The 19,952-nt window shown below is 45.4% G+C and overlaps 1 protein-coding gene across 1 annotated transcript in view; it reads right to left on the bottom strand.

Annotated features, from left to right (window-relative positions):
- Positions 1–19,952, bottom strand: part of LOC311226411 (dynein axonemal heavy chain 11-like) — a gene marked incomplete at both ends in the record, with an annotated part of 709,106 nt that overhangs the window by 83,946 nt on the left and 605,208 nt on the right. Inside the window, 9 exon segments of the mRNA XM_084311837.1 lie at positions 105–188; positions 1,718–1,879; positions 2,873–2,974; positions 3,999–4,136; positions 5,183–5,285; positions 8,012–8,177; positions 11,060–11,264; positions 12,530–12,703; positions 17,148–17,279. Coding sequence (XP_084167963.1) covers positions 105–188; positions 1,718–1,879; positions 2,873–2,974; positions 3,999–4,136; positions 5,183–5,285; positions 8,012–8,177; positions 11,060–11,264; positions 12,530–12,703; positions 17,148–17,279 — 1,266 coding nt within the window.

Here is a 19,952-nt window from a genome sequence, read left to right as displayed (position 1 = left end):
ATGGGTATGAATACATCATGTGTGTGTGTGTGTGTGTGTGTGTGTGTGTGTGCATGCGTGCGTGCGTGCGTGTGTGTGTGTGTGTGTGTGTGTGTGTGTGTGACCTGGTGGTAGCGGGGCTCTCCCACCCCCAGAGCAAAGTGACAATACACGAGCGGCTGGTGAATGAAGATGGATTCATCGATTCCCTGGAGGAGAGGATAGAAATAAAACACTCGAATTTAAGAAAACAAACACAGAACCAGTTCAATCCAGTTAACCTGGTGCTGAATACTGGCTGTCACTCATTTAGACATTATGAGACAAGGACATTGATCAATATCTCCACATAAAAAAGAAAATATGCATGCAAGGACTCATTATCTTAATGTTAAAGGAACACGCCAACATTTTGGGAAATTATCTTACCGTCTTCTCCAGAGAGAGAGACAAGAAGATAGATACCAGTTTCCTCTCTGTGCGTCGTTCAGTAGAAAGCTATCTGGCTGCACGTTAGCCTAGCTTAGCACAAAGAATGGAAGCGGACATGCACAGGTAGCCTTCGGGAGAGGTGTTAGTTGGAGAATGCGTAGGCTACCTGTACATGTCCGCTTCCATTCATTGTGCTAAGCTAGGCTAACGTGGAGCCAGATGGCTTTCTACTGAACGCACAGAGAGGAAACTGGTATCTATCTTCTTGTCTCTCTCTGGAGAAGACGGTAAGCTAATTTCCCAAAATGTTGCCGTGTTCTTTTAAGTGGTGATGAATCTGAGTGCATGTTTAAGCGCATATCTAATGTGTATCCTGTTAGATTTTTATTCTTTTTAATTTAATTTTAATTTTAATTTATCCTTTATATATCCAGGAATGTCCCATTGAGATACAAGATCTCTTCTTCCAGGGAGTCCTCCTGACCAACACGGCACACAACAAGTTTCAACATAAAAACAGGGCATATAGAATATACAGTACATTAAACAAAAAACATACAAATCAAATACAAACACAGAAGGCCATTTTGTGCAGTGGCAAGAAGCATAATCAGATCAGCAATAGCATCAGGTAAAACAGTTACATGTTTCATGAAGGGCTAGTCGTAGCATACCTTTGTATTTGTATTTTGTTTTATTAACACAGTTAAACAAAAGTAAAAACAATACATAATAAGTTATAACCATTGTGAAGGAGAAGTTAGAAGCCTAGAGGCTTATCGAGAACTTCCCCTGTTTTATAAAATCAAACATACAAAATACAAAAATATACATATTATAAAATACCAGAATAAATTCAAAAGATATTATGTGTTAATACAAACATACATACACACAGTACATACATGCATAGTTGCATACTGTATACTGCATACATAAAAATACATAACCACCCACCCACCTGCCTACAAACCTACTCACCCACATAACCAAATACATACCTACATGTATGACCTATTTATCTATCTACTACTTTTGGATATGAGATTTTTTTTGTAGTTTGCTTTAAAAAATAAGCAGAGATGGAGATTTCCTCAGTATAGGATCAGCTGCATTCCAAAGATTGGACCCTCTATACCTCACTGAGAACCGCCTAAGTGAAGTACCACAATAAGGTATATGCAGGTATAAGGTATATACCTTTAAAACCATTCACAGTAGGAAGTGCCTCTATAGACAAAGTTTCACTTGCAGCATATTCCATAAAAAGGGGGGATAGATGAAGGCGATCCTCTCGTGGTCTCACCTCGAAGTATCTCTTGCCGGTGTCCAGCAGGATCTTGTTGAAGAGCTCCACGTCCTTCTCCTCCATCAGCTTGTCGGAGTAGACCCGCGAGCACTCGTGGAGCCACAGGTGCACCAGGTCTATGGGGTAACGGATACACTCCGGCTGGGCGAACAGGATGCCCTGGATCACACAGGTTTTATATGGACTGCTGTTACATTGTATCTCCAAAAGTCAACCTTTCAGGTATTCGGGAAAACCAGTTTTATTTCATTCTCTGATAGTATACGATATTATTCAATGTTTTATTTGTTTTCCTTGGGACCAATAGACCTGTTCGAACTCAGTGTGCGCGCGCATCACCGGAGCAGAAAGGAACGTAATCCTGGTCAGAACAACAGGGTAGACTACAATAGTTCGACTCCGGCTGTCAGCGTTGCCTCCGGCTTGGGCCGGCCGTCATACTAACTCAATTGGCAGAGTTAGCGGGTGGAAGTCGATGGGTGGTAATCTGGACGTTGTGGACAGTGACTCCTACAGGTCGGTTGGGGGACGCCTGCACAGCAGAGACAGGAAATGGGGGGGGTAGTGTGAGCCTCCCACACGTTACACCTCGCCACTGAGAGTCCGCGCTGGCAGGTGAAAATATGCGACTGGCTGCCTCCTCGTGTATCGGAGGGGACACGTGATGCAAGGCTTCTATCCTCCCTACAACCGACCAGTGGGGGGCATATGCGAGCAACGTGCAAGACAGGGGAGGGGAGAATTGGCACAACGGAATTGGGATAGGAGAAAGATAGAAAAAGAGGAGGAGAAAAAGTGGATCAAAAAATATATATTTGCATTTGTTAGCCATGCTAGCGATATAAACAATCATATGTAGGTGAAAGACTCACACTCACAGCCATGCTGATTTGGCTAAATGACATCCAGCCGTTTTCGTTTGAAACTACTTTTAGTCAGGGCAGTGCCATGGTTTCTCCATAGAGTATTCTTTTAGCGCAGCAGCTCGCGCTCAGTTGGTATTGCTGATTGGCTCGAACGCGGTATGTTTGTATACAGCGAACAAGTCTATGAAGTTCATGAAACCTGCTCACCCCATATACAGGTATCATCAACAGTGACGTACAGCATCATACAGGAAAGCAGAGCTCATGATGTGTGTGTGTGTGTCACCTGGAAGATGTTGGAGAGGTCTCGGAGGTTAAAGATGTAGTGGAAGCGTATGGCTGTAGGGAAGAAGTTCTGACTGATCTTCTGGTGGAGAATAATAGCTGCCTAGATGATGGAGGGAGAGAGAGAGAGAGAGAGAGAGAGAGAGAGAGAGAGAGAGAGAGAGAGAGAGAGAGAGAGAGAGAGAGATAGAGAGATAGAGAGAGAGAGAGAGAGAGAGATGAATTGATGGAATAATGGGTGGCTGGATAGTGAGATGAGTGGATAGATCAGAATCAGAAAGGTCTTTATTGCCAAGTAGTTTGCACTCACAAGGAATTTGATTTAGTAATTTTTGGTGCGACATTAGCAGAATAAAATAAAGGATAGAAAAAAATCAAATATATACTCAATTAAAATAAAAGTACAAGAGAATAGTATAATTATGAAATAAAATAGGCCGGGGCTGTACGATTGTGCACAATGTAGTCGAGTATATACACCAATTAGACATATATATTTTTTTAAATACAGTGGGATGGAATATTTAACAGGGCAGTGCAATGGATGGATAGGTTGACAAGCCAGGAGGAACCATGCATGAATGACAAATAAATGTATGTATGTACGACCCTCCCCCACATTGTGTTTGCTTGCTCTGCTCTGTGTCCCTGTTTCCTGTTGGTGGATGGAGCTGGCAGAGCAGAGCCGGGAGAGGGTCATCAGGCTTATTGGGGGCACACCTGGGTCGGTGTCCCAGTCTGATATAGAGGGAGGCTTCCTATGGTCTCTGGCGATCTCCCCACCTGTTTTGGTTCCTTTTGTTTGTTTGGTCGCTCCCTTTGGTTTTACACTTACAACATTCATGCTGCACATACACTCTCATCCACACACTGCTTACACACTGATATTCACATTGGCTGCTAATTAGTATAATTTAATAGATTATTTTGTTATTTCTTAAATTGTGACTGTGTCTCCCCTTTCTTGTTGCGAGCTTGAGCCAGCTCGTAACAGTAGGTTGGGTGGGTAGATGGGTGGGTGGATAAATGGATAAATTAACGAATGGGTGGATGGGTGGATGAATATTAGAAAGGATAACTATAGTAGTACAACACAGATAAAGGTATGTATTCCAGTGTAGATGGACCTGTATGAGTGTTCCCACGGAGCGGGAGACCCCGTAACTGAAGCCCCCCTGCAGGAAGTGAGCCGACAGGATGCTGGAGAAGATGGTGGCCAACCCGTCAGCACTGGGAAAGTGGACCGCAAACACAGAGAAGTGTCTCTGCCAGGAAAACAGAGAGAGACGGCTTAGTAGTGTGACATTATCTGAGAAATGACTCTGGAAGGAACACAGTGAGACGGCTTAGTAGTGTGAAATTATCTGAGAAATGTCTCTGGAATGAACCCTTTCACTGCCACAATACAGAAGGTTAACCCTTTCACTGCCACATGACAAAGTGTTAGCCCTTTCACTACCACACTACTGCAGGTTAACCCTTTCACTGCCACACTACAGAAGGTTAACCTTTCACTACCACACTACAGACGGTTAACCTTCTGTAGTGTGGTAGTGAAAGGGTCAACCTTCTGTAGTGTGGTAGTGAAAGGGTTAACACTTTGGTAGTGTGGTAGTGAAAGGAGAGACGGCTTAGTAGTGTGACATTATCTGAGAAATGTCTCTGGAAGGAACACAGAGAGATGGTTTAGTGACATTATCTGAGGTTCACTGTAGTGTGTAGTGTGTGTGTGTGTGTGTGTGTGTGTGTGTGTGTGTGTGTGTGTGTGTGTGTGTGTGTGTGTGTGTGTGTGTGTGTGTGTGTGTGTGTGTGTGTGTGCGTGCGTGCGTGCGTGCGTGCGTGCGTGCGTGCGTGTGTGTGTGTGTGTAGTGTGTGTGTGTGTGTGTGTGTGTGTGTGTATCTGTCTGTCCTTGTTTTTCTATCCTTGGAAAGAAAGCAAGAATGTCTCTGTCCTTGTTGGGAGAGTGGTTTGATGCCCCAAGCACATGGAGATATTCTAAAGTTAGGTTAGGTTAGGCATGTAGTGGTTATGGTAAGAAGTTTGGGGATGAATCAAAGTCAATGGATGGTCCCCACAAGGAGTGAAAACGTGTGTGTGTGTGTGTGTGTGTGTGTATACGTGTGTGTGTGTGTATACGTGTGTGTGTGTGTGTGTATACGTGTGTGTGTGTGTCTGTGTGTGTGTGTGTGTGTGTGTGTGTGTGTGTGTGTGTGTGTGTGTGTGTGTGTGTGTGTGTGTGTGTGTGTGTGTGTGTGTGTGTGTGTGTGTGTGTGTGTCTGTGTGTGTGTGTGTGTGTGTGTGTGTGTGTACCTGTAGTCTGGGGTGAATAGAGAAGCTCCCGGCAGTGGGGTTCATACAGGTGATGTACTGGCAGTTATGGATCTCCTTCAACACCAATCTCTGTCTGTCATACCTACATGTACAGTACATTCGTAAATTCACTTTGATTCTATCCAATCTAAATAGTCACATTCAGTGTCCTTTGTAAGTGTGTGTATTCCTGTGTAAGTGTATCTCTGTGTTCCATTGTAGACGGTGTAGATGTTCCTCTCAAATGTATATACTCTCTTTTTAGACTTTTTTTTATCCACTTTTTCTCCCCATTTTCTATTTTTCTCCCATCCCAATTTCGTATTTCCAATTCTTCCCTCCCCTGTCTTGAACGTTGCTAGACTATGCCTCCCATTGGTCGGCTGTAGTGAGGATAGAAGCCTTGCATCACGTGTCCCCTCCGGTACACGAGGAGGCAGCCTGTCGCATCTTTTCACCGCAGCAGCTCGAACTCTCAGTGGCGAGGAGTAACGCGTGGGAGGCTCACGCTGCCCCCGATACTTCCTGTTTCCGCCGCACCGGCGTCACCCAACCGACCTGTAGGAGTCGCTGTCCACAACGTCTAATCCCCACCCACCGGCTTTCCCACCCTCTAACACTGCCAATTGTGTTAGTATGACGGCCGGCCAAGCCGGTAGCAATGCAGAGAGCTGGGCTCGATACCAGCATCTCCTGCGTTAGTGGTGAGCGCCTTGCCCACTGTGCCACTCAGCCGCTTCTTTTTAGACTATTTCTGTACTCATAAACAGTACTGTACAAAATGTACTCAGTTTGAGTAAAATTTACTCTGCGAAATTTACTGTGTAGATCTGGTATGTCATAAATGTCTAGATGCAACAGTACTGTCTACCTGTATGTCATATATGTCATGATGAATTGAAAATGGGGGACCCTGATGTAAACAAGACTAAAGTCTTTCTCTGGTCTGCATCGCCTTAACAATTGTGTGTATTGAGCCGTACTGTATTGTACCCATTCTGCAATCTGTTAAATAAAGTTTTCAATCAATCAATCAATCAATCAATCAATTCAAAACTCTTCTGTTATCCTACATCGGACTCCAAATAACTCCTCTTAGAGCAACATTGGAGGCACGTAAAAGCATGTCGAACGTGGGATCCCATGATGGCTGCCAGTAGCTCTACATGTATACAGATTGTGTGGATCTGTTTATTATGTGCTTGAAAGCAGCACCTTGACCTTGGGTGCAGCTTCCCGACTGAGGGTACTGACCCCGGTTGAGGGTACTGCACAGCGTCGCTGGCGGAAGAAAACCCTGTAACTCCAAAAACCCAACTTTTCAGCAGATGAAAAAAACAAACACCGATTTGTGGGCGAATAGAATTACAAGGTTTGATCGATAGATGGTCGGTTTAATGCTTTCCAATTGTTTAAACTTTGTAAAACCACACACACACATGGAGGATGATTTACTGAGTTGATTTATATTTAAAAAAAAATTAAAATTTGCGACAACATAGAGTACTGTCTGTGTCAGCGTCCTACCAGTGGCTGTAGTCCAGATGCTGCCGTATGAGCGTGTACTGTACATATAGAGTACAGTTGTACTGTCTGTGTCCCCCTACCAGTGACTGTAGTCCAGATCAAATCAAATCAAATCAAATTTATTTATAGGGCCCGACAACACACGTTAATGTCCCCATGGGCCGTACAGATCTTCTTTAAACAAGTCAAGAAGAAAACATAACAATAAGTCAAGAACAGAACAAGAACACCATAAGGTCCAAACATTTTTAGATGAATGCAAATAAATGAAAGAATGCAAGCACTCCCAGACATACCCCACGCGAAGGTAAGGAAAAACTCACTAAAACCTAACAATAGGGAAAAAAGCTCCACAGGCAGTGTGGAGGAGAGAAACCTTAGAAGGGCCATTCAAGATGCTGCCGTATGAGCGTGTACTGTACATATAGAGTACAGTATGTACTGTCTGTGTGTCCCTACCAGTGGCTGTAGTCCAGGTGCTGCCGTATGAGCGTGTACTGTACATATAGAGTACAGTATGTACTGTCTGTGTGTCCCCCTACCAGTGGCTGTAGTCCAGATGCTGCCGTATGAGCGTGTACTGTACATATAGAGTACAGTATGTACTGTCTGTGTCCCCCTACCAGTGGCTGTAGTCCAGGTGCTGCCGTATGAGCGTGTACTGTACATATAGAGTACAGTATGTACCGTCTGTGTGTCCTACAGTACCAGTGGCTGTAGTCCAGGTGCTGCCGTATGAGCGTGTACTGTATAGGGGTGGGAATCGCCAGAGACCTCACGATACGATACTATCGCGATACTTGCGTCACGATACGATAGTATCGCGATACTAAATATATGGCGATACGCTGAGTATTGCGATATTAATAATTTTTTTTCAAATTTACTTTATTACCTTTTTCAACTGCAAAGTAAAACTTTGTCAACATGTTTTATCTAATAAAAAAAAGTTCAGTCTGTTCATCTCACTTCAATCATTTTTATTGCAGAACATGGTATTTTCTCAAGCAGACAGATGTAAACACTGTAATCTGTGTTGCATGTACCTGACAAACTGAACTGTTTGTATTACAGTCATATTCCAACTTAACTGAATGCACATGTGTGTGTGTGTGTGGATTACTGTACTATTACAGGTATTGAAATGAACAATGCAATGCAATTATACAAATTTTTATGAATAATTTAATATCGATACTTGGCGTCCCTGTATCGATACAGTATCGCCACGCAAAGTATCGCGATACTACTATGTATCGATTTCCCCCCCACCCCTATACTGTCTGTGACGTGTGTCCCTACCAGTGGCTGTAGTCCAGGTGCTGCCGTATGAGCGTGTGGGGCTGGACGGTGCCGAAGACGTCCACCTCCGGCATGTTCAGGTCGTCTATGAAGTAGATGAGCTTCTTGGTGGCGGGAGGAGCGTAGTTACGACCGGCCTTCTTCTCCAGAGGCTTCTCCAGAACACCTGAGGAGGACGTCCACAACACGGGCACAGACAACAGCACTCCGATGAAATGACAACGATGTGGGTATATATTATCATGCAGGGTATACTTCCCACATACGTGGTGCAAAAAATGGAATCCAAGGACTTTCAAGGACTTTTCCAAGCACTCTTTTTTTCATTTGAACCCTTTCACTGCCACACGACAGAAGGTTAACCCTTTACTATCACACTACCGACGGTTAGTGATAGTAAAGGGTTCATCTGCTGTGGTGTGGCAGTGAAAGGGTTAACCTGCTGTCGTGTGGCAGTGAAAGAAGGGTTACCCTTCTGGTGTATTGTCGCAGTGAAAGGGTTAACTGTTTGGTAGTGTGGCAGTGAAAGGGTTAAAATGGCATTTTAAAAGGATACAATTCACTTTTAAATGCTGTTTTTATAGAAAATAAATATCCAATATGTATGGCTTAAAAAAAACAATTTCCGACAATTAGTTACACTTTTAATAAAAAAAGGAAAAATCTATTTTGTGATTCTGAAATTTTTTATCATGGATGAACAAAACTTTCAATGCGAATGGTTGATTTGAATACCAAGGACTTTTTAAGCACCTTGGGCTGTTTTCAAGGAATTCCAGGCCTTGACTTTTTTATTTATTTAAGCACTTTAAGCACTTCAAGGACCTTGTGCAAACCCTGATCATGTCATTGCCTGATCTTCTCAGCCTGCTTGATTTACAGTATGAAGCCTTTTTACAGTGTATTCTGTTAGAAATGCCCGGCTCGGGGAGGATTATATGCCTTTGTAGAATAAATTTCTCAAATATCAAAATACCACAGATCTAAAATAAAGACGTTTTTATACCACATCTCCTTACAGATATTTTCAGTGGGCATTGTTTTAAAATAACATGATTAGCTTAAACACCTGCAGTCCTGGAAGAGACTCTACACATGACTTGGGTATAGTTACACACCATACACATACATTAATAGCTGATTAATTCACCAATATGTTAAGAATGTTTCAAATGTTCAACATTGGGCAGTTCAGACAATACAATCGTATTATGAGAAAAATATTGTTAAAGCTACTACTATAAACAGAATTTTCAACAAAGAAACAACATTTTCAGATTTGTTGTGATTGGTATAATTATAGTAAACAGATGAGACCATTACCAATAAACATTTCCCGTAAACCCAGTCGCTTCCCGTTTGCCGTTTCTTCCAGCGCACTGGGGATAGTTTTGATGATGAGAGGAGACGGTGAAGACCGACCGTGAATGTCGAGTTATTTTTGTTGAGAAAGAAAGTTTGCTAATACCTCCAGCAGAACTCCTGTGAATCCTACCTGGACACGCGACGCAGGCAATACAAAACAGAGGATATCGATGGACTCTCAGTTGTGGTCTCGTCAATTGTCTTCTCATCAGTCTAGACACGTTTTTCTGCAGTAATCCTGCCGCGGTATGGACGCTGAATTTACAATGATATATTGATTCCTCCCTAGTAGTGCCTTTAAAAACATAAAAACACTGTTCTGCTAAAGCGGTGATGGTGTGTAATCACAGTGTGTAGCAGACTCGTAGCTATGAGAAAATCGATCTTAAATTATTAGTAATTTTTATGAATTTTATTTATTATTTTTTTTTACACATTTGTTTCACATGTATGTGTACGATTATAACTGTTTGTTGGTTTCCTTAAACATATACGTGAATGAACAAAATTTTTTTTTCAATCAATTCAACTTTTTTTTTTGTTTTTTTCCCCTTAACGAGTAATACACGATCACTCGAGTATAGCATGCGATCAATCGATCTAGATTTGACTTAAACATGCCCATCCCTAATCACAGGGTGCAGCAGACGTACGCTGCAGCGTGGCGGAGGTGGTGATGGTGTGTAATCACAGAGATGGTGTGTAAGTGATGTTGTGTAATCACAGAGATGGTGTGTAAGTGATGTTGTGTAATCACAGAGATGGTGTGTAAGTGATGTTGTGTAATCACAGAGATGGTGTGTAAGTGATGTTGTGTAATCACAGTGATGGTGTGTAAGTGATGTTGTGTAATCACAGAGATGGTGTGTAAGTGATGTTGTGTAATCACAGAGATGGTGTGTAAGTGATGTTGTGTAATCACAGAGATGGTGTGTAAGTGATGTTGTGTAATCACAGAGATGGTGTGTAAGTGATGTTGTGTAATCACAGTGATGGTGTGTAAGTGATGTTGTGTAATCACAGAGATGGTGTGTAAGTGATGTTGTGTAATCACAGAGATGGTGTGTAAGTGATGTTGTGTAATCACAGAGATGGTGTGTAAGTGATGTTGTGTAATCACAGAGATGGTGTGTAAGTGATGTTGTGTAATCACAGAGATGGTGTGTAAGTGATGTTGTGTAATCACAGAGATGGTGTGTAAGTGATGTTGTGTAATCACAGTGATGGTGTGTAAGTGATGTTGTGTAATCACAGAGATGGTGTGTAAGTGATGTTGTGTAATCACAGAGATGGTGTGTAAGTGATGTTGTGTAATCACAGAGATGGTGTGTAAGTGATGTTGTGTAATCACAGAGATGGTGTGTAAGTGATGTTGTGTAATCACAGAGATGGTGTGTAAGTGATGTTGTGTAATCACAGAGATGGTGTGTAAGTGATGTTGTGTAATCACAGTGATGGTGTGTAAGTGATGTTGTGTAATCACAGGGTGCAGCAGACGTATGCTGCAGCATGGCGGAGGTGGTGATGGTGTGTAATCACAGAGATGGTGTGTAAGTGATGTTGTGTAATCACAGAGATGGTGTGTAAGTGATGTTGTGTAATCACAGGGTGCAGCAGACGTATGCTGCAGCATGGCGGAGGTGGTGATGGTGTGTAATCACAGTGATGGTGTGTAAGACCTACGCTGCAGCATGGCGGAGGTGGTGTAGTAGTTGAACGGGACCTTGGCGATGACGTAGTCCTCCTTCAGCTTGGCCACTTTATCCGACACCAGGATGGTCTTGCCCACGCCGGCGTTGCCCACCAGCATGATGGGCTTCCCCCTTTGGAGCAGCAGGTCTATGAAGTAGGTGAGACAGATGGTCTCTGGGGTGTGGACCAACACCGTCTGGAACACACACACACACACACACACGCACACGCACACACGCACGCACACACACACGCATGCACACGCACGCATGCACGCGCGCGCACACACACACACGCACGCACGCGCGCACACACACGCACACGCGCATATATGAGTGGTCGTTAATACCGATACTACTGAAACACTGTCACGTATACTAGTGAAAAACTGTCTATGAACACACGTGCACGCACACACGCACACACGCACACACGCACACACGCACACAATTCAAATAAGATAAGAAAAGATATTCCTTCCTTGGGAAAATTCAGTATCATAGCAGCATGGGGGGAGGGGGGAGGGGAGGTACAGGTAGTAGAAGACATACAGGTACAGGTCACAGAATTATAGTACAGTGGAGAAGTAAACATTTAAATAGAAGAAAAAGGCAGTGTAAACAATATACAATATAATTAACATAACTATATGTTGGATGATATGTGTGTGGGTTGCATCAGTGGCTTGCTTGTGTTGTTTTTTAAGAAGGATTTGTGCGTAAATTGTTGTATTCCTTTTAACTTACATTTAGATTTTGTCATTTAGCTGACGCTTTTATCCAAAGCGACTTACACATTCTGTACGTTTGTACTTAAACTTAACTTATTACTTAGACTTTGAGGAGGATTAATAGAATCCTTACACCGTTCCCCCCCCATCCCCCTCTCAACTGAGATGATCAGAGGCAAAACATACAGAGCAACGTTCACAGCCTCAATGCAAAGAACGTGAGTTTAGTAGGAGGAAATTACATTTTAAACATCAGTTTGCACGTACCACACTTAAACAGATGTGTCCTTCAGTTATTGGTGTATAGTGTTTGTCAATTCAAAAATAATTATAAAAAAATAAATATTTAGTCAGTATGAAATTCAAATGTGAATCTGAATAGTGAGATCTTTTCTTTTCTTGTTTATTATTATCATTCTTTTCTTTATTTTTCTTGTTTAATCTGTGGATTGTTTGTTTATTTGTATATGGTATGATGAATTATTATTTTGTGTAAATTAGGTTGTACGCCGACCATCAAGTAATACTTGTTCAGTTTAGGAATATGGGGCAGGTAACTATAATAATTATTCTTCTTCCTGCTCCTTTTGCCCATGGTAGAACTTTTTTTTATGATTTTGTATGAAAACTGTATGATTGAATTGCTTCCATGTGGCAAATAAAACTCTGAATCTGAATCTGAATCTGAAAGACGAGGTACACAGACAGACACGGAGGGAGATTCGACCCACCTGCAGCGGGACCTCGGGCTCCAGCTCGAAGGGGACCATCCTCTCGCTCCAGGGGGTGAACTTCTTGGTCTCCGGGTCGATGAAGTAGTCGAACACGGTGCCTTGCGACGGGAACTTCACCGCCCTCATCTCCTTGGACCACCAGCGGCTGAACTCGGCTCGGTAGTCGAGCAGCTGATCACAGTGTGAAGAAACACATCACATACTCAGGGCCCAGGGTGTAAAGTACTTGAGTAATTGTACTTTGTTACAATACTTAAGTACTGTTTTGGGGGATTTGTACTTTACTCGAGTATTATTAGGTTTGTGTACTTGTACTTTTACTCAATTACATTTCAGAGAAAAAATACATACTTTTTACTCCTTACATTTAAAATGCAGACCTACAAAGTACAAATCTCGCAGGTCCAACTATTTTAATGAGTATATTTGTTTCTCTGGCCGAACTAACGTTAACGTTATTAATCCTGCAGCCACGCTTTATTTAAAAACAGCCAATCAAATCCCCATCAATGGAAAATGAACCAGCCCATACCCATGCTGATTGGTCCTTTGTCAGGATCCTAGGCCCGGTCATGGTTGGACGGGTCAGGATGGTAACTTTGAGCAGTGCTCTCCACCTGACTTTGGGCAATGCCCTCCATCTGACATTGGCCCTCGGCCTGACATTGGCGCCCTACCACCCTCTAGTGGTCACAAACAATTGGTGCACGCTGCAATGACAAGTATCTTGACCACTGTATTAACAGTAATTAATTGTGTAATCAATGTGGTGTCCTGGTGTGTGCTGTCATTGTCTTTCCCTTCCCTGGTGTGATGTCATGCACTGTTTTGGGTTGTTAGGAGTTGCTTTTGTGTTTAGTTGTGTTTAGTTGTTCTTTGCTTATTGTCTAGGTGTTGTTTGTGATTCTGTGTTGGCCAGGTGTTCTTAATTGTTAATTAGTTGGGGTATATAGGGTTCTGTCTGTCCTCCCTTCGGTGTGGCGACATACCTCCAGTTACCCCCTGTTCCCATCCACGTCGTGTCGCACCGTTCTCCCTCTAGTAAGTCTTAGTGTTTGTTGCTTTGTATTGTGAAGTTTGTTATGTAGTTTCTGTATGTTCCTTGTATTGCACTGGATTCTACAGTAAACACCCTTCTCCAAGCTTCACTCCTCGCCTCAGCCTCCTCCATTCCTTCCCTTTCTGTATTATTGTATTCTACCTACCCCATCGTAACAGAATGTCGCCACCAATAACGAATACAGCAGGAAGGGCAAGCGATACCATTCGGGTCGTCCTGAGCCTGATGGCCGGTGAGACTGACATGAAGCATTACTCACTGGCCAAGTGGGGGTTCCTGCTCCGGAAGATCGACCAGGTCGCCATGGAGAATCCGACACTGGAGCCAGCGATGTGGGAGATGGCTGAACATGTTGCTGGCCTCATGGAGAAGCACAAGTCGGAGGCTAGGGTAGCTAGCCTGCCGACTGTTCTCAGGCTTACGGTCAGCCTAGAGCCCCCCACAGCCGTTGAGGCTGTTCTGACGTCTCCAGTTAGCACAGCTCCGCCTGTTAGCTCCGCCACTATAGATGGCCAGACGTCCCCAGTTGGTACAGCTCCACCCGTTAGCTCCACTCATACAGCTAACCAGACGTTCCCAGCTAACATAGCTCCGCCCGTTAGCTTCGTGCCGATAGCTAACCGGCCGTCCCCAGCTAACACAGAACCGCCCGTTAGCTTCGTGCCGATAGCTAACCGGCCGTCCCCAGTTATCACAGCTCCGCCTGTTAACTCCGCCACCATAGATGGCCAGACGTCTCCAGTTGGTACAGCTCTACCCGTTAGCTCCGCTCATACAGCTAACCAGACGTCCACAGCTAACATAGCTCCGCCGGTTAGCTTTGTGTCAAGAGCTAACCAGCCACTCCCAGCTAACCTAGCTCCGCCCGTTAGCTTCGGGTCAATAGCTAACCAGCCGTCCCCAGCTAACATTGCTCCGCCCGTTAGCTTCGTTTCAATAGCTAACCGGCCGTTTCCAGCTAGCACAGTCTCCACTGCCAGACTAGGCTCCAGGTTCAGGGTGAGCCTGGTATCTGAGACAGACCAGATGTCTCCAGCTAGCACAGTCTCCACTGCCAGACTAGGCTCCAGGTTCAGGGTGAGCCTAGTACCGGAGACGGACCAGATGTCCCAAGCTAGCCAGGCATTCCCAGCTAGCACAGTTCTCACAGGGAGTCCAGGGCTCACAGTTATCCTAGCCCCCGAGGCTAGTATGGCTAGCAAGGCCTCCACAGCTGGTCCAGCTTCCACGCCCGAGACAGCTAACCAGACGTCCACAGCTAACATAGCTCCGCCGGTTAGCTTTGTGTCAATAGCTAACCAGCCACTCCCAGCTAACCTAGCTCCGCCCGTTAGCTTCGTGTCAATAGCTAACCAGCCGTCCCCAGCTAACATAGCTCCGCCCGTTAGCTTCGTTTCAATAGCTAACCGGCCGTTTCCAGCTAGCACAGTCTCCACTGCCAGACTAGGCTCCAGGTTCAGGGTGAGCCTAGTACCGGAGATGGACCAGATGTCCCAAGCTAGCCAGGCATTCCCAGCTAGCACAGTTCTCACAGGGAGTCCAGGGCTCACAGTTATCCTAGCCCCTGAGGCTAGTATGGCTAGCAAGGCCTCCACAGCTGGTCTAGCTTCCACGCCCAGTCCAGCCTCTGCTCTGGGTCCTGGCTCCTCATTCCCGGGTCCTATACCACGCCTCGCCGCCGAGACCGGCCCGGTCTCCACATCCTGCCCGGCCTCTACACCTGGCCCGGCTGCGGTGCCGCCGCCCTGCTCCTCGACGGATCCTGGCTCCCCGTCTGGTCCAGCTCTGCGCCGTGATCAGCGTCCTGGTCCTCGCCGTGGTCCTCGCCGGGGTCTTCGCCGTGGTCTGCGTGGGATCCTGCTCCAGGGGTCGTCGCCGCCGCACCTCCGGTCCGGCTCTCCTGAACCGGTCCCGGGTCCGGCGGCTGGAGGGTCTCTCGCCCGGGATCCTGCTCCAGGGTCCAGCTCCCCTTCCCGGGCTTCTACACCTGTACCCACCCCCCCTCGTCGGGCTTCTCTTCCCAGGTCCAGCCCTCCTCGTCGGGCCTCAGTGCCCGTCCCCACTCCCCCTCGCCGGGCCTCGGTTATCAGGTTCTGCCCCCCTACCCGGGTCTCGGCGCCCATCCCCACTCCCCCTCGCCGGGTCTCTGTTCCCGTCCTCACCCCCCCTCTCCGGGTATCTGCACCCGTTTTCAGCCTCCCTGGCTGCTATGCCCCTCCTGGGGTTTTCGCTCGGCCTCCCGGCCCCTGGTCTTCGGGTCCCCTCCCTGGATCCTCTCCGGGGTTCCAGCTTCCTCCCTCGCCTGGCTATGGACGTTGTCTTCGGGGGTCTGGAAGCCCCCCGTTGAGGGGGAGGTACTGTCAGGATCCTAGGCCCGGTCATGGTTGGACGGGTCAGGATGGTAACTTTGAGCAGTGCTCTCCACCTGACTTTGGGCAATGCCCTCCATCTGACATTGGCCCTCGGCCTGACATTGGCGCCCTACCACCCTCTAGTGGTCACAAACAATTGGTGCACGCTGCAATGACAAGTATCTTGACCACTGTATTAACAGTAATTAATTGTGTAATCAATGTGGTGTCCTGGTGTGTGCTGTCATTGTCTTTCCCTTCCCTGGTGTGATGTCATGCACTGTTTTGGGTTGTTAGGAGTTGCTTTTGTGTTTAGTTGTGTTTAGTTGTTCTTTGCTTATTGTCTAGGTGTTGTTTGTGATTCTGTGTTGGCCAGGTGTTCTTAATTGTTAATTAGTTGGGGTATATAGGGTTCTGTCTGTCCTCCCTTCGGTGTGGCGACATACCTCCAGTTACCCCCTGTTCCCATCCACGTCGTGTCGCACCGTTCTCCCTCTAGTAAGTCTTTGTGTTTGTTGCTTTGTATTGTGAAGTTTGTTATGTAGTTTCTGTATGTTCCTTGTATTGCACTGGATTCTACAGTAAACACCCTTCTCCAAGCTTCACTCCTCGCCTCAGCCTCCTCCATTCCTTCCCTTTCTGTATTATTGTATTCTACCTACCCCATCGTAACAGTCCTTGTCCAAGACTAGAAAGCAGGGATTGATTAAACACCTGCTATCAGAAGAATAGACAGTCAGAAAAAACTTTTTTACTTTTACTTAAGTGTGTTTTTAGCCAGAAACACTGACTTTTACTTGAGTAAGATTTTGAGACGGTACCCATACTTTCACTTAAGTATAATTTCTGGATACTTTTTACACCCCAAATCTGACTTTCACTTCACACTTTCACAAGGGTCATCGGTATTTATAAGGTTTTTATATGGTCTCCACATATACAAGGACTTCAGAGAATCTGTCATGTGTGGCTGGGCAACCATAAAACTGTGGGATTGTTATAAACGTTGGACCTGTACTGTAGATAAGACTTCAGTATTTCTAAATAACTAATAGTATTAGTAAAAAAAAATTACAAAAAAATAAAAAAGAAATTGTTTTATTTTTGTTGCCCCCTCTGGGTGGTGGCGCCCTTAGCATTTGCCTATACTGCCTATGCCTAAAACCGGGCCTGGACACACACACTCTCTCTCTCTCTCTCTCACATGGTCTTGGAAGAGAGCCCCTCCGAAGGCCCAGACGCAGGCGAAGACGAAGTAGATCTCGTAGAGCTCCCTGGCAGAGTCAGCCGGAGTGTTGTCCTCTGTGAGCAGGCAGTCCAGCAGGGAGCACAGGGTCTGAGGGGACGGAGCACAGAGGGAGGCAGAGACATGAGAGAGTGTTGTCCTCTGTGAGCAGGCGGTCCAGCAGGGAGCACAGGGTCTGAGGGGACGGAGCACAGAGGGAGGCAGAGACATGAGAGAGTGTTGTCCTCTGTGAGCAGGCGGTCCAGCAGGGAGCACAGGGTCTGAGGGGACGGAGCACAGAGGGAGGCAGAGACATGAGAGAGTGTTGTCCTCTGTGAGCAGACAGTCCAGCAGGGAGCAGCACAGGGTCTGAGGGGACAGAGCACAGAGGGAGGCAGAGACATGAGAGAGTGTTGTCCTCTGTGAGCAGGCAGTCCAGCAGGGAGCACAGGGTCTGAGGGGACGGAGCACAGAGGGAGGCAGAGACATGAGAGAGTGTTGTCCTCTGTGAGCAGACAGTCCAGCAGGGAGCAGCACAGGGTCTGAGGGGACGGAGCACAGAGGGAGGCAGAGACATGAGAGAGTGTTGTCCTCTGTGAGCAGGCAGTCCAGCAGGGAGCAGCACAGGGTCTGAGGGGACGGAGCACAGAGGGAGGCAGAGACATGAGAGAGTGTTGTCCTCTGTGAGCAGGCGGTCCAGCAGGGAGCAGCACAGGGTCTGAGGGGACGGAGCACAGAGGGAGGCAGAGACATGAGAGAGTGTTGTCCTCTGTGAGCAGACAGTCCAGCAGGGAGCAGCACAGGGTCTGAGGGGACGGAGCACAGAGGGAGGCAGAGACATGAGAGAGTGTTGTCCTCTGTGAGCAGGCGGTCCAGCAGGGAGCAGCACAGGGTCTGAGGGGACGGAGCACAGAGGGAGGCAGAGACATGAGAGAGTGTTGTCCTCTGTGAGCAGGCGGTCCAGCAGGGGGCAGCACAGGGTCTGAGGGGACGGAGCACAGAGGGAGGCAGAGACATGAGAGAGTGTTGTCCTCTGTGAGCAGACAGTCCAGCAGGGAGCAGCACAGGGTCTGAGGGGACGGAGCACAGAGGGAGGCAGAGACATGAGAGAGTGTTGTCCTCTGGGAGCAGGCGGTCCAGCAGGGGGCAGCACAGGGTCTGAGGGGACGGAGCACAGAGGGAGGCAGAGACATGAGAGAGTGTTGTCCTCTGTGAGCAGACACATAGATATCTATAGAACACTAGATAGCTTAAGGAGGAGTCACCAGCGTCACTGAACCGCCGCCATCTTGCCCCAGTCAGCCTTGAGTGAGAGTGAGTGAGCTGCACAGACAAAAATACTCATAACTCGCTTAAATATTGACGGATTTACAAACGGGTTGGTTTGCTATAAACATCAAAGATGTAGTTATGATACTGCATACTTATAATTTTTTTTTTTTTTAAATATGTTTTTTTTTACAAACCGCTTGAATCATAGCCACGTTAATAATGCTTGTAATAAACCAACCCGTTTGTAAATCCGTCAATATTTCAGCGAGTTATGAGTATTTTTGTCTGTGCAGCTCACTCACTCTCACTCAAGGCTGACTGGGGTAAGATGGCGGCGGTTCAGTGACGTCGCTCTCCATTGGCCGGCAGCGCGGGTAAGCTATCTAGTGTTCTATATATATCTATGAGCAGACAGTCCAGCAGGGAGCAGCACAGGGTCTGAGGGGACGGAGCACAGAGTTTCAAGTTTGTTTAAGTTTCAAGTTTGTTTATTATATGTCACAACTTGGGATGCTCGATATTGGCTTTTTTACCGATACCGATATTCCGATATTGTCCAACTCTTAATTTCCGATACCGATAGCAACCGATATCAACCGATACCGATATATGCAGGGTTTCCCCCCCCCCCCAAAAAACGGAATAATTTCAGGTAACTAATAATTTCACTGGATATATATATAACAAATATTGTTATTGTTTTTTATTTTTTTAAACCGATACCGATATTTTCCGATATCACATTTTACTGCCGATATCGGCCGATAATATCGGTCGGCCGATAATATCGGACATCCCTAGTCACAACAAAATACAGAATACTTTATATGAAATGCTTATTTCTGAAAGAGCCCCTGAGAGTGTGCTACATACAGTAAAAAAGAAAGTAAGTCAAAAAAACTAAGTAAGAAGTAAGTAAAAGTAAGTAAAGTCAATATACATATTATACAACACAGAGTAAAATGAGTAACAGTTAGGGACAATGCAGAAATGAGATGAGGTACAAAACGTATGGTAGGGTGCAAATGACGTATGGATATAGTGCAAATCTTTTTAATAATAGATAAATATAAAATGTGTTAAAGTGTCTAAAGTGAGTAAAGTGAGTGGTAAGGTGAGTGTTTGTTTAAAGTGAGTGTGTACATGTGTGGATGTGTGTGTGTGCAGTGAGTGTAGATGGTGCCATCTTGTGTTCAGCTAGATCATGGGGTTGAGCTGAGTTAGGCTGACTCAGAGGAGACCCTCCCGGCGGAGATGAATGAAACACAGTGCTGCAATTCCATAAATGGTTACGGTCTCAATTCTTGATCATAAAATGTAAAAGATAACAGTGCTTAATGTTACCTTGCTTGAAGAAATATATATATATATATATATATATATATATATATATATATATATATATATATATATATATATATATATATATATATATATATATATATATATATATATATATATATATATATATATATATATATATATATATATATATATATATATATATATTAT

The sequence above is a fragment of the Notolepis coatsorum genome (genome assembly GCF_963971535.1).
Source record: "Notolepis coatsorum genome assembly, chromosome: 4".
In the NCBI taxonomy this organism is placed as follows: Eukaryota; Metazoa; Chordata; class Actinopteri; order Aulopiformes; family Paralepididae; genus Notolepis; species Notolepis coatsorum.
Note: the sequence above shows the minus strand (reverse complement) of the source record. Positions and strands in the feature narration are given on the sequence as shown.